This window comes from Diadema antillarum, unplaced genomic scaffold (assembly GCF_040938485.1).
Source record: "Diadema antillarum isolate AM-2024a unplaced genomic scaffold, OU_Dant_1.0 seq00002315_RagTag, whole genome shotgun sequence".
NCBI classification, from domain to species: Eukaryota; Metazoa; Echinodermata; class Echinoidea; order Diadematoida; family Diadematidae; genus Diadema; species Diadema antillarum.
The window spans coordinates 77,606-93,303 of NW_027272937.1; the positions used below are offsets into that span (position 1 = coordinate 77,606).

The following is a 15,698-nucleotide window of genomic DNA, read 5'->3' on the forward strand; positions in this document are numbered from 1 at the left end:
ACCCCAAGTAGCATGGTGTGTGTACACTGGTATTCAAGATGGTTTCCTAACATTAAACCCCAATCCATGTCCGAGCTGTTGTTTGACAGCTGGAAAAGGAGTTCTCAGAAACTATGCTCTAGCATCGAGGTTGTGTACTGGAATATAGTTTTGTGAGTTCAATGCCATCAGATGACCCAGTAGTAGCCTGTTTTTCAGAACATTGTGCCCTGTGGAGCTTTCGCAGCAGCGACGTGGATGTAAATTGTGCATTTTTTGTGTAAATTTGGGGAGTTGGCATGGCTACAAGCTCTCAAACACCTGCATCCCCTCATCAATTCTACAACAGTAGTTGACCAAAGTAGTAGCCCCAACGTAGCTGGAGGAATATGACGTCATACACACATTTGTACCCGGAAAATGTGCAACTTGGCTGTGTATTACCGCGTCGCGCATTTGCAAAACTGCTTGTGAGGCACAATAGGCCCAAGAACTCGATGCCATCAAGGTCGGCTGCTTCCTGCGTGGCACAATGCAATGCATCACACAGTGCAGTGTGTCACTGTGCAAAAGCTCCCCAGTGATATGATCTGTCATGATCGCTTGTCCTCTGTTGCTTCTAGCAACATATATGCTAGTCTTTTTCAAAGGCCCTGTCACAGTATCAATACGCAAGAGCAGAGGGTCGATAAGTGAGACTCGGGTCAAGTCACCAGAAGGAGGCAAGCCTTTCATTACCAAATTTCCTTACAGGCATTTGGTAGCAGATACCACATCCATTCAAAATAACTTGAAGGAAGTTTATGCATGAGTACATTTTGCACTTATGGCCATAATGGGCAAATCTAGCAATTTCACTGGTCAGTGTGACTGACAAATATTCACTAGCAGTGGTGTGCTGACTTACCACCAGATAATAATACTAGTACTTATTAACAGAGAACGAAACCCAAATATATACATGGGTTGAGTGAATGCAGCAATGTTACTAGAACACATCAGTGAAAGTTTGAGGAAATCAGACAATATGTTCCAAAAGTCTGAATTTTGTAAGTTTGTGCTGCCATCACTGATCGATGAATAAGAAGACTACAACATTTTGTGATGCCATGTAAGGAGAGCACAACAAAAAACATAAGGAAAATTCCACAAAATTTTGCTATTTATGAAAAGTTTGCATTCCCTTGACTTGTTATTGTCATATATGTTAAGGATGATTTATTGTTCCCTCTGCTCTCTGAAAGAGGTAAGTCAACTGCTCTTTCATTATGTTAGAAAAGTGAAAATATGTTGAATCTGATTTATTTAATCCTCTACACCATTTTCCATAGGCTCTACATGATGTCACAAAATGTTGTCAGTCTTCTCATCCAGCAATGGCAGCATGAAAACTTTAAAAATTCATAACTTTTCGATGGATCGTTCAATTTTCCTCAAACTTTCAGTGATGTTTTCTATTAAATATTGCTGCATTCACTCATTCCACATGCATGTCTGGGTTTCATTCCCCTCGAAGCTTGCTCCAGACTCATGGAAGATAATAAGATTTGCAGGTCTCCGAAAGGCCCTAACGCTTGGCCTCAGCTCTGTTGGCTTGTCTTGCAACTGTTGCTATTACAAGATTAGGGTCTTTGAATCAATGGCTACAGATATTGGTTGAATTAGGTGGAGTAATTACTGGTCTGGGAAGAGGTTTTCACCTGCTTTCTTGAGTCAACATCATTACATGTTTCCATGGTTCCATGCTCATGCAAAGTTTTTATTTGCTTGAATCTGTTGTATGCATAAAGATGAAGTACTTGGATGATAGAAGCACACAGGTTAAAAAAAAAAAAAAGAGTCTCAGAGAGAAAGAAAAACCAAGGTAAGTTTTACTCAATTTGTGGATGATAACATATGTTGTAGTTATTTTCACTCCTGTCTTCATCATGTGAGATTATGACTAAATGCAGAGATTCACAGTAAGAGCAAAAATCACAGGAAAAGGTCACATATGGGATTTCGACACATGCTTAAATTTTTTCAGGAAGCAGAAACAAGGAACATTCCTGTTGAGCGGGTGCTCTGTGCCATGGCGCTGATGGGCCGAGATAGCGAGGGAACAGACCCACTGGAGTGGATGCAATTTCACTGGGCTGAGCATGTCGAGGGAATAGCGGACAGAGCCACCAAGGAGCTACGTGAACACCTGCAGGTGGATGTGGATGAGAGGTATGTGCAGCGTATCGAAAATTAGGGCCAAGATCTCCCTCTCTCTCTCTCTATCTATCTAGCATGTTGTCTCCTTGCAGCCCAAGCTGAGCATTACTTTGGATGAATTCGACTTGTTGTCAAAAACACCAAGCTTCTAATTTTCCTTTCCAGACAATATGAGATGGTTACAATAATTATTGTTACCGCTCTTCAAATTGACTTTTTTATTTGATGCATTTTACCATGTGGTTATAAAAGTGTCAGGAAAGTTTTGGAAATGTTATTAGAGTACATTATGCATTGTGAACAATCAATCCCTCATTGATTTTAGATCGCCCCTAGAATAGCTAGGATTTGACAGATCAGGGAAAAAGCTAAAAAAAAAAAAAATGAAAAAGAAGTGGGAAAGATGATAATCACATTCCCTAAAAGCTTGCAATACCTGTAGTAAATTAGATCATATGTGGTGCAGTTAGTCTCACTAAAACAGTTTTTTGAATGGTGAGTTGGTTACTATATTCAAGTCATGAAATATGAAGCTATTTGTGCCATTATCTATGAGTGGTTTCCCAATTTAGTGCATCGACCAGCTTTGATTTTATGCATTTATTGGGTGTCAAAAAAAAAACTGAAAAAGAAGTGGGAAAGATAATGATAATCACATTTTCTAAAAGCTTGCAATACTTTTAGTAAATTAGATCATATGTGGTGCAGTTTGTCTCACTAAAACAATATGTTGAATGGTGAGTTGGTTACTATATTCCAACCATTATGGAATACAACGCTTTTTGTGCCATTATCTATGTATGGTTCCTCAATTTTATGCATCAACAAGCTTTGATTTTATGTATTTGTTGGGTGTCAGAATGCCAGCAATTTGAAGGGGAAAAAAAAAATGTTTTGTTTCTACTTGACACTGCATGACTGATTTGCCCATTTAGATGGGATTACACTGGCCTCATAACGATGATTATGCATTTGCCCATTCTACTCTTTTGCTTGTAATGATGCGTGCAAACTATTCATTGTCATTACTTTCACTGTGCCGTGTGCACATCCAAATGTGTGCATGCATCGTTGTGTGCATTGTACAACATCCCCCTTCCATCCCCCCTTGCATTTGTTTTTGTTATTGTTTTTGTTTCTGACTGATCAGTGCTTCCTTTACAGAAATGTGCCGACACAAAATGATGTGGTATATACATTGTATGCATGACTGACATTATGCGAGCCAAGTGTGTGTTGTTTGTTAGACATTATCAGATTATAAGTGTGCTATTAGAAGCATTACTGAAGTGACATTGACTGTTTAAGAACTTCTCTGATGTGTTATTCCGTGCTTAGGATGCCACAAAGTTAAGCCAGTTCGTAGTTCCACTTTGCGCATGAGCAAAAAAGGCTCATTTACACTAAATAGGCAAGTTGGTTTTTAAATTCACAGGTATAAGTATCTACGATGTAATGATTATTCATATAATTCTTATAGTTGGTACTAGCCAGTGCATCAACCTTGACAGCAACTAAACTGTTCATCACAGCCCAGTACCTGGCTATATCAAAAGTTTGTTGTTGCATTCAGTGCAAAGCAATCAATTAGATGTTCTCCCCAAATACCAATAGATGGACCATTCTGGTCACCTTTACTCTACAAGTTCATTCTGTGTTTGAACTGATATCCTTAATTGTTACATACAGACAAGCTTATGCATTGAATGTCACTTTGAAAATGAGCAAAGTACCTAACCAACTGAGATACAAGTAAAAATCATTGATACGGTCATGCACATGTGCTTATTACGAATTGGCTTATTGGCAGTGGGCATTTGATCTATGTGAACTGGTTTGCTTGCATTCCCATATTTGACAGTCATTCTTTCCTTTTCCACCAACTTTTTTGAAGAGCTTTAACTTCTGCTTACAGGATATCCTTGTAGCTAGGACAGGTTGCACATTTTAAAGTGCACTGATGCTCGTCTTTGCCTGGATTATGCTTGCGAAATTCCTTATCAAATGTCTTTATGCCACATACATGTTTGTGTTTGTTTGTTTGTTTTGTACTTACTTGATTTATTTTAGACCAGTGCAGAGTATGCTCATGCTGGGCTCTGTGGGAAAATTTGCATAATAACATAGCTAGTCTGAGATTAAAGAGTTTACATGTTATCTATCCCCAAGTGAACAGAATCGGCAAAAGTTGAATGCCGTTATCACAGTTTGTATGTCTGCCTAGAGCACCAAAACATTTCTGTCGTGGAATTCAAAGATATCACCGCGAGACTGCATGCCACAGGCATGTGGTTCAGATGCACGAGTGTGTTTGTGTGATGTCCAGCCTAAACAAAACAAAACAAAACAAAACAAAACAAAACAAAACAAAACAAAACAAAACAAAACAGCAGCCTAGCCCCTGCTGCCAAATGTTAGCAATCCATTGTCTTTATAGTTATGGAATTTGCAGGATATTATTTGATGTGTACATGAAAATCCCCATCATCCACAAATACTAATATTGGATGTGGTGTGTAATGTATACATCCATCTATACATATATAGTTACATATATATGTATATTATATACATATATGCTTACATGATTTGTCTATTAATGTAATCATATATTTATATATTTACTCATGATATGGTTGAAAATGCCGGCCTGCATTGATTTCATCAATACTCAAATAATATTGCAAAACAAAAGCATACGCCAAATGAATGAGGCAAACAATTATAATGTCTGTTTTACCAGTTCCATTTCTCTTAAAAGCCTATATCAATTATTATAGTTTCTTCCAGGAGATCAGATTTTTTTTAATGTTTTCATACAAACGAGATTTGATGTCATCAGTAAATTCAAGCAAAACATGCTTGCTCATGTGATTTTTTTTATTTATTTAAACAAGCATTTAGTCCCCCCCCCCCCCTTGAATTTACAAGTAAAATCATTCATGTCATTTTAAGCGTAATGTGTGAGAGCACAGACATTTTGATAAGCATGAAGACATTCATGAATTTAATCATCTTTATTCAAAAAATAAAGATGAGATGTACGTGTATATTGTTTGATAAACATAACAAAGCACATCCTTATGCAATCACATCAAAGACAGCTTTTCTGTGTCATGCGTAGAATATTGTGGAACATAATGAAATTGCATTTACAAAGTCATAACTCTCTACATCCACTTATGTAAAATCCCAGCCAAACATTTCAAGAGCAGTGCTTTTATGAAATATAGCTGTTCTATTTTTAAGTTAAATCTCTCTGTTTGTACAGAATCAAATTCTTAGCATCTCTGAAGAGTTTCGTAATCATGTGCTTAGGTGCTCCAGACCAAATATTGACTTGGAAGACATTTGAATTTCTAAAAGAAAGAAAAACTTGCCAACATTTCCCCATACTAGATTAATTTTCTTCGCTGTAATCTAGGCACACATTAATTTTAGCACTTGTTGCAAGTTTGATTCTAAAGGCCCTACATAATGAGGGGATTGTGCGCATCATTTATGACATCAGTTTTGAAATGTCAAACAAGATTTCAAATTCATGAAAACAGGCCCGTAACTGGGGAGGGGGGGGGGGGTTCAGGGGGTTCGAATGACCCTTCCCCCCCCCCCCCCCCCCCCCCCCCCTAGCGAGCAGGTTTCAAAATATACCCCTTCCAGAGTGAGACCCTATCCCGCTTGGTTGCTTAACTCCCTCAGAAAGGTCCACTATTTCTAATTTTGAACCACCCCCCCCCCCCCCCCCCCATAAAAATCCTACCAATTTTGAACCCCCCCTCCATAAAAATCCTAGTTACGGGCCTGGAGATATTTAGTAGGGCAATTTGTCGATCAGTTGCAAACAAGATTTGTTACAGATTTTTCCTCTACCCTTCTCATTTTACTGATAGAAAAATTTCATGTCTGTTTCTCTCTGTTTCTCTTTTGTTCTGTTTTCCTTTTTCAGCAGTCATATCCAAAGGAATACAAAATTCCCTGAATCTTTGCTAGATTTATTTTTTCCCCCTTCTAAGGGTAATGGAACTGGAACAGACTTATGGAAGTTTTCCTCATCATTTGCCTATATATGGCCTGCATTGCTATGTTCAGCAATTTTTGTTGATGTATTGAATGAAGGTGCACATGTGCAGGATGGCAATTTTTAACCATAACCTTTGACTATTGTAGGATCATAGGTGTTGTGCGGGTCAGCCGTGAGGCTGCTGAAAGGTGTCTGGATAGCTGTGGTGTTAATCTCGATCGCCTCCACGATGCTGTGAGAGAATGTGTTCAGGGGTCGAAGGAGAAGGTAATGCATACATGTACATGTTGTGCGGATATTTGATGTTTAGTGGGAGTGTTGTAGCCCAGTGATGTATTTTTGTGACAGCAGAATATGAGACATATTGACGAATTATCCCCCTCACAAAAAAAGAAAAGAAGAATGATCAAGAATGAGAAGAAGAATGAAGTCTGCCTAGAATTGTCACCTCTTCTTGATCAGATACAATCTCTTTAAAGTTTATTGTTGATGTCCTTATATGAAATCAAAGTCGTAATTTTGCATTCCATTACTAATACTTTCTTATGTCATGCTGATAAAACTAACAATACATGAAATTGTGATAATGATGATCATAATCTTTTACCAGAAGTAGAATCTTTGTCATCACTTTGTTAATATTATCATTATTGCCATTATTTCTTTTGTTTTGATTATTGTGATTATTATATTCTTTGTCATCATCAGTAGTAGTAGTAGTAGTAGTAGTAGAAGTAGTAGTAGTAGTAGTAGTAGTAGTAGTAGTAGAAGTAGTAGTAGTAGTAGTAGTAGTAGAAGTAGTAGTAGAAGTAGTAGTAGTAGTAGTAGTAGTAGTAGTAGTAGTAGTAGAAGTAGTAGTAGTAGTAGAAGTAGTAGTAGTAGGGGTGGTGGTGGTGGTAGTAGTAGTAGTAGTAGCAGTAGTAGCAAAAGTAATTCATAGTAGTAGTGCTTCAACATCTGCATGTCTCATAATCACTACCAATTATGATTCATGTTTTTGCACCATTGAAAGTCAACAATTTGGGGATTTTATTTGCAGTCCCTTCAGAAATGACCATATTGTCAGTCTTCTTTTTCTTAAAGACTGACTGATCTAGGCACGAGACTGCAATATTCACCTTAACGTTTGCAGTTGATACAGGGAGCAATGGCAACGAGGGGAAAAAAACAGACAAAAGATTAGAAATTGTAGATAAATATGTTTCTTGGTGATGTTGCATGTTCAAAAATAAGGAGAAAAAACAAGAAAACAAGGAAATGTGAGGGAATTCTAGGGTTTCATCTGAAGTGAATTCCAAGCTAAGATGTGCCTCTCCCTGTTCAGATGCTGGAGATTCTTGGGATGGGCTATTCTACGGAAGACATCATCGCCGTCCTCCAGACAGCGCAGGTTAGGGGCGACGTGGAGCTGGCGATGGATGCCCTGCAGGCGAAGACGATGTCCGAGTTCACCGACCGCATCTGGACGAAGTCGGACGGCAATGAGGATGAGTTCTTCCAGCAAATCATCAAGAATGATGAGGTAAGGGAGGAGGAGGTCACCACGGTGCTGTACAAATGCGTGTCTAGGAGCAGTCACAGGGGGTGTATCAGGGCAATTCCATTTTCCACTTTCCACTTTTACAGTAATAGTAAGTTGATGTGGCAACTCTTTAAATGTCATAAGCATTTTGTATACCAATGGCATTTGTCACAGGCTCTGTTTGTGTTTGTGTGTGTGTTTGTGTGTGTGTGTGTGTTTGTTTTCTTTTCAGAAAAGATAAGCAAGGTTTATGTTAAAGAATGATGAGCAATTGAAAAAAAAAAGAGAGAGAGAGAAATTGTGCCCTGTCATTTGTAGGGATAGCCACCAGTTGTACCAGGTATATAGAGGTAGGAGCTAATGCCTACTGCTGTGCAAACCCTAGTATTTCATGTTGTCCTTTCGTTATCTGGAAAGCAAGGATGACAGTGGCTTGATGGAATGGAATAATGTACTGCATAAGTTGCTATTTTCGCGTACAGATATTTTCGCGAATGAGGTGGTCACAAATATTTTCACAGCAGTTTGCGAAATTCACGGAAAATTAAACCCTTATGAAAATAACAGCTTATACAGTACCTCTCTCATCAGTATGTCGTGTTCCCATCTGACCCTATACTGGGTGTTGCCGTCATGGTTTTGTGGCCAGAGATGACTTTGAATTCTCGTCGTCCTCTGCCCCCTCTAGCGTTCAATCCGCATGGTGATGGTGGAATACCAGATGCGCAGCTGGGGGCGGGCCCAGACGGCTGTCAAGCTGACCCAGCAGACCCGACACGAGCTGGCCGACATCATCCTGGCCGCGGAGGAGTGCGGCGACTTCCACCGGTCTAGGGAATTCCTTGAGCAGGAGTGCGCTCTCTGTACGGCCGACCTTCCCAGGAACAAGGTGGGTCTAACAGGTCTCATCATTGGCCGACAAGCTAAACATATCAAAACTATTAGAAATGATCTATAAATTACTGTCCAAAATGTAGCAATTTCAGAAAAATATAAGAAAAATATTGTTATTATAATTTCAGCAATGACATTAAATGCATCGTAATAAGGATATATTGGTTTTGGGATCGTTTTCACCAATCACTCACATAAAACCGCCATGATAGGAGTATATAAGATCATGTAGTCATATGCATATCAGATTTTCATTATCGCTGCACATGGCAGATTGTTGTTAAGGTGTAGCGCATAGGGCTAACAACATTCTGCCGTGCGCAGGGAAGCGCGTTCACAACAATTTTCGATGCGCAGGCAGGGAAGCGTATTAACGAATATCTGCCATGGGCACGATGATACGGGCCGCATCATATGTGAATGAGAATACTAAGTAGTCTGCTGAGTGAGAACGAATGACAAATGAGTGTTTATGTGTTTGTTTGTGTGTTTGTTTTTTCGTCATCTCCTCAACCTCAGCTGATGACCCTGATCCACTGCCAGTGTATGCTGTGCAGCGAGTGCGTCACCCAACACTTTGAGATCATCGCCAGGGACAAGAGCATCATGAAGGGCCGATGTCCGGCGTGCGACCAGCCAGACCTCGACGACCCGGCCGTGGCCGCAGACTATTTCCAATTCCTGGACATGCTGGTGGGTGTCATGTTAGGGTCTGTCTTTTGACGATTAAGCATGTAACATTTAGGTTAAGCATACAAAATGTGTTTGCTGAGCAAACTTGCCAAAAAAAAACTACCACACATTGTATAATATGAATTATATATTACATATTATACATCACATTATTGCCCTCAGTTTCATACAACAAAGTCTTCATACACAGGTACACACATTACAGTCTTGACATGTAATAAAGCACATCACATTCTTGCCACACAGTTGCAGACATTACAATCTGGACACAAAATGATTATCATATCACATTCTTGCCACATATATGTAGTTACAGACATTACATTCTTGACACAAAAATATCATCATATCACATTCTTGCCATGCGGTTCCAGATATTACAATCTGGACACAAAATTATTATCATATCACATTCTTGCCACAGTTGCATAGTATGTTACATTCTTGACCTACAATTATGAAACAAATCACTTTCTTACCACAGTTATGACCCTACACTTATTACATTCATGCTCCACAGTTACAGGCAACAAAACAACTGGTACACAGTCACACACATGAAGCACATATTACACTCTTTCTGGCCACAGAAAGACTGATATTTCCCTTCCTCCTTTACGAGGACATAGACCATACTGCAAAGTCACCAACTTCACCCAAATAGCGCATGATCGCACTCTACAATCTTGAGTAAACCTCAAAAAAATGATGACTGATTTGTTTTAATTTTTTATGCCTCCGCCACGAAGTGTCGCCGGAGGCATTATGTTTTCGGGTTGTCCGTCCGTCCGTCCGTAATCAATTTTGTGGAGAGCGTATCTAAAAAACTGTTAGAGCTATCCTAATGAAACTTGGCATGTATATGTATGAGGTAGCGAAGTTGTGTCTGTCAACTTTTGGGTGCACATGCTCAAGGTCAAAGGTCAAAAGGTCAAGGTCAAATGCTCAAAATTTCACTTTTTCCCCTATAACTCTGCAATGGTTGGATGTATTTTCTTGAAACTTAGTGTATACATGAACTACCAAATAAAGATTCCCCAGGGAGAGTTTTTGGGTCATGAGGTCAGAGGTCAAGTGAAAATGTTAAAATTTCACTTTTTTCTCCATATCTCACAAATATTTCATGGTATCTTCATGGAACTTAGTATATATGCATGTACTGACTGACAGTGATCATGTAGGGAATTTATAGGTCATGGATCAAAGGTCAGGGGGTCAAAGGTCGAGGTCAACTCATCAAATTGTCATTATTTCCCTCTCTATCTATGCAATGCCTGCAGGATTTTTTCTTGAAACAAAGGTCAAGTGAAAGTGCTAAATTTCACTTCTTCTTTAAACTTATAAAGGGTCAAAAGTTGGGTACAAATCCCTAAATACTTGCACTTTTATTAGACAGTATAGCCATTCATCCAAATAAACCTACTTCAAGGAAAGTGAACATTCAATGCATTTGTGACAAACATGTCACTTTTAATATTTTGCCAGTTATGTGAAACTGTCATCACACATTGTCAAGACATTGTGCTATAGGCCTATTCGGAGAACCATGCCATATGGCGGAGGCATACCAGTCGCCATAGCGACATTTCTAGTTTTGAAATTCTTCTATCCTTTGTTTCAGCTGAGAGACATGCTGTCAGAGGAGGTTCTTGCCTTGTTCCAGAGAAAGCTGAGAGATTGGAATCTCATGCAAGATCCGTACTTCTGTTGGTGTGCTCATGTGAGTGTTCTTCTCCATAATTCTGTGTGATACAAGAGTATGTCTGTTTGTCTGTATTGTGTGTATGTTATTTTGCATAAATAGTCTGTTATTTCTATTAACACATTCAGAGTGATCATGCACATACAAAGTGTATCATTTGTTGTTCATGGAATCAGAAAAATAAAGATTACCATGAAAAAACAGCATTGTATCAATTTTCAGATCCTCCACATGTGCACCTGTTTGTTTGTTCACTTCTTTATTATTTGTCTATGTTTGATTTGTTTACATTAAATTGGTTTGTGTGTGTGTGTGTGTGTGTGTGTGTGTGTGTATGTGTGTGTGTGTGTATGTGTGTAAGTGTGTGTGTGTGTGTGTGTGTGTGTGTGTGTGAATGTGTTAGTGTGTACATATTACTCACTCATGAATCATCTTTCATTGATATCTCTGCTCATCCCCCCCCCCCCCCCCCTTGCAGTGTAATTCAGGATTCATCAACGGCGCCCCGGAGAGACGCAAGATGCGGTGCCCGGAGTGTGACAAACTCACATGTTTTAAGTGCAAGAAGCAGGTCAGTCTACTATTAGATTATTTCAAGATTCCTATAAAACCCAAATTAAAAGTATATCAAACTGAATTGGCATCCACTTCATGTATGATCAGTTTTGTTTTGACAGAAATTTTTTAATCTATTTCAGTTACTCTTGTATTTAGCAGAAAATGTTCAGGGTTTTCCTTCATCACGTATCCTTGACTACTGACTTTCATCTACACTGGCCTGAGCTCTGAATGGGAAATTTAACCCTTAACTCATTGAGGACGGACTGATTTTCGGTTACTATACATGCATTTCCCTTAGACACCTGCCCGAGCATACGCGGGACTCGTCCTCAAAGGGTTAAATCTTCTGTCCATGTACCATATTCACTAGCGATGTAGCTACAGTGCATTTTATTCCTGTGAAGTGAAGTGCTGACTATCATGATGCGTATTTTATGTTTTCCATGCAGTGGTTGGAGCAGCACGAAGGCATCAGCTGTGAAGCCTTTCAGCAGTGGAAGGAGAACAACGACCCAGACATGCAGGCCAGAGGTCTGGCCGCTCACCTCAACGAGAACGGAATCGGTGAGTCAGTCAGCATGACGACCTGTTGATCCACCAAATGTACTGACTCGTGTTCCAAATTGGAACTGTGTCATTGTTGTCTTACACCACCCAAAAATGATTAGGGTAGCAACCCTCAAGGATTTTTTTTTTTTTTTTTTTGGGGGGGGGTTCTTTTTGGATGTACCACTGTTTATGATTACATAAACTTGAACAGTGCTGTTTCGCATTTAAAGCGTAATCATGCTATCGTGACATCATATTGTTCTGATTTTTTTTTTTTTTCATGTTGCATTCTGCAGTAGATACATCTAATCCTCCATACAGAACAAAAGTTTAAATGACCAGTGTAAGTTTAGTAAATTGCAAATTGAGTCGACTGCAGGTAATAATGGATTAACTGAGTTATAAAGTAAAGGTAATCACTTCTTGGATTAGTTGAATGAATTTGATTGCTGTTTAAGTTACAGCAGTAGCAGCAGTGTCAAATGGGCATTTCTGCTGAAGAACACTACCTCAAAATGTACATGTAGCTGGGTCATAGTATACAAATAATGACTGCTATGAGGGGCACAGTTAAAATTATTGCCCAAGGTGATGTGAAAACCATAACTATGCCCGAAGCTTCGCTTCGGGCATAGTTATGGTTTTCACATCACCGAGGGCCTACATAATTTTAACTGTGCCCCGAATATCAAGCTGTCATTATTTGTTTTATATACCGAAAATATAGATTCCGAAATATAGATACAGTAGCACTCGTAATCAACGCTGATCGACAGCGCGGTGGTCGTATCATTGGTGCGTACATGTGAGTGATCTATGTGTAAGGGGTTGCGACTCGACTGTCTCCAAACCTATTTACAGGGCACAGTTAATCAACTGTGCCCCGATCACAGTAAATCATGACGTCATTTTGGGGCACAGCTATTTTCATGACTCCGCTTTTAACCAATCAGATGAGAGGATTCTATATATGAGGTATATAAACCCATATACGCATTCCTAAGAATTTGCTGTACCCCGTCACGCTAGTATAAAACCTTGCTCCTCTAGAGTGAGTCCCAGAGAGAGAATCAAACATCATTATCCCGCTGACGTTGTCCCCCTTCTCCATGTCCAGAATGCCCCCGCTGCAAGATGCGTTACGAGCTGGCCAAGGGCGGCTGCATGCACTTCAAGTGTCCCCAGTGCACCTATGAGTTCTGCTGTGGCTGTAACCAAGCGATGAAGAAGGGAGAGGTGAGGTTTTGTTGTTGTTGTTGTTGTTGTTGTTGTTGTTGTTGTCTCGCGTCAGTCCAGAGCAAGTCCACTTCTCTTCAACATCTCTTGCCTGACATGTAAATGCACTGGTAATGCAGTATCCAGTAATGATATCCACTGCAGCGGTAAGTTGGTGTGGATCTTGAAGGTTGAACATGTTGTGATCCGACGGCTTTGGTAGCCATTATCACTGTAAGACACAATTTCTGCTGGTGTCAGCGTCTTCATGAAAACATGAGAAATGACCTTGGAATTTCATAATGTTCTTATTTTCGGTCCCATATCGAGAAACTACTACTATTCTAACCGGTTGTCTCTCTACTTGAAAGCCAACTTATTCTATATTCGAACTACATTTTAATGTACATGTACCAGTACTTTGGTTTCTACATATATTGTGCTTGTCTTCTTTACTGCTATCTATTTCATGAATTGACCTGTCTATTAACGTATTTACTTGTCTGTTATCAAGTTATTTGTTCAGCGAGCTATCTATCCATAAACCAAAACCTGGCATTACATGTGTCTCTCCTTCCCCACCCACAGTCCTGCATGAAGTTTGCCTCCTGCTCAAGGAAAGGTCTCCATGCTCACCATCCCAGGGACTGTCTCTTCTACATGAGGGACTTGGATGTGGCTCACCTCAAGAGATTACTGGAGGTGAGCTTCTCCATTATATATGTTATTATAATTACCAAAAAATAACAGTGTAATAACCGAACTGATGTATCAAATGCACCCCCTTTTCCAGCTGTCATCAGGAGGGGAAAAAAAATGGCAGCTTGCCTGTGAAAGCAGATACTACAATGCAAAGGGCGGAGATACTGCTAACATGTCGGTTGAATTGAGTGACATGTTTTTGGGAGAAAATGTGTCGATTTTTGTGCCATGAGAAAGAAGGAAATATATTCAGTAGAATGCCTAACAAAAAAGAAAGTTATTTCACCAGTATTCAAATATTGAACATTGAACATTGTCTGCATATTAAATGCCTAACAAAAAAGAAAGTTATTTCACCAGTATTCAAATATTGAACATTGAACATTGTCTGCATAATGCCTAACAAAAAAGAAAGTTATTTCACCAGTATTCATATTGAACATTGAACATTGTCTGCATAATGCCTAACAAAAATGAAAGTTATTTCACCAGTATTCAAATATTGAACATTGAACATTGTCTGCATAATGCCTAACAAAAAAGAAAGTTATTTCACCAGTATTCAAATATTGAACATTGAACATTGTCTTCATAATGCCTAACAAAAAAGAAAGTTATTTCACCAGTATTCAAATATTGAACATTGAACATTGTCTGCATAATGCCTAACAAAAAGAAAGTTATTTCACCAGCATTCAAATATTGAACATTGAACATTGTCTGCACACTGTATGCAAAATTGCATTAGGTATTTGCTCTAACAATGTATAAACTTCACCCTGAATTTTGACTCCTTTCAGGGAGACAAAAGTGTGGTTAATACACCTTTATTTATGGTACTCCATACACACCAATAAGAAACCTCTGCTCTTCTGATAAGCATTTGCTTACTGTACCAGTTTCATCCACCTGTTCATGTGGATTTCATTCTTTTGTTGTTGCAGTGCCTATTTTGTGAAATTCATTGCCCAACAGACTTAGGGCTAAGACAGATCTTATTTAAAGCAATTTATGAAATCTCTGAAAATCTTCTGTAGGCTTCCTTCCCATTTGGTATTTCAGGCATTTTTGTATGCTCAAAATGTTTTTCAAACTGATAAGATTTTATTGGCTGTATATTGTAATGTTAATATAAGCATCTATATTCTGCAAAAAAAAGAGAGAAAATATTTATTTGTTTTTTGTAGGAGTTGATATTAAAAATAATTTAGATGAAAATGAAAATTGTTTTCCAGACGCACAACGTGGAGTTTAATACAGAGCCTCCTGAGGGGGCAGATACCAACGCAGACAACTTGTGCGGAGTGATGGAGCAGAAGGAGAACCCTGATGGCCTGGAGGATGCCAAGTGTGGGAGGAAGGTCTCCCCCGGCAATGCTGGCCTCTGCAGGTATCCCGCTTGTAGTGTGCCTCTATGTTGGAATAAATACTGTATACGCTGTTATTTTCGCGTACAGATATTTTCGCAAATTACGCGGCCACAGACATTTTCGCGAGATGTTTTTTTCGCGAATCGACACGGACGCTTATGTTAACGCTGTATTAACACAGCGCGTGGAGTCATTTTCGCGTGTTGTTAAATTCGTGATCCAACTGTGATTCGCGAAATTCGTGAAAATCAAAACCTCGCGAAAATAACAGCTTATACAGTAGTTTGACAG

The 15,698-nt window shown here is 39.2% G+C and overlaps 1 protein-coding gene across 1 annotated transcript in view; it reads left to right on the plus strand.

Annotated features, from left to right (window-relative positions):
* LOC139714557 (uncharacterized) overlaps window positions 1-15,698 on the plus strand; it is a 76,843-nt gene that overhangs the window by 56,661 nt on the left and 4,484 nt on the right. Inside the window, exons 14-24 of the mRNA XM_071626250.1 lie at window positions 2,006-2,190; window positions 6,346-6,466; window positions 7,524-7,721; window positions 8,410-8,610; window positions 9,135-9,308; window positions 10,930-11,028; window positions 11,489-11,581; window positions 12,021-12,135; window positions 13,238-13,356; window positions 13,924-14,037; window positions 15,273-15,427. Coding sequence (XP_071482351.1) covers window positions 2,006-2,190; window positions 6,346-6,466; window positions 7,524-7,721; window positions 8,410-8,610; window positions 9,135-9,308; window positions 10,930-11,028; window positions 11,489-11,581; window positions 12,021-12,135; window positions 13,238-13,356; window positions 13,924-14,037; window positions 15,273-15,427 — 1,574 coding nt within the window. The remainder of the gene's footprint in view (window positions 1-2,005; window positions 2,191-6,345; window positions 6,467-7,523; window positions 7,722-8,409; window positions 8,611-9,134; window positions 9,309-10,929; window positions 11,029-11,488; window positions 11,582-12,020; window positions 12,136-13,237; window positions 13,357-13,923; window positions 14,038-15,272; window positions 15,428-15,698) is intronic.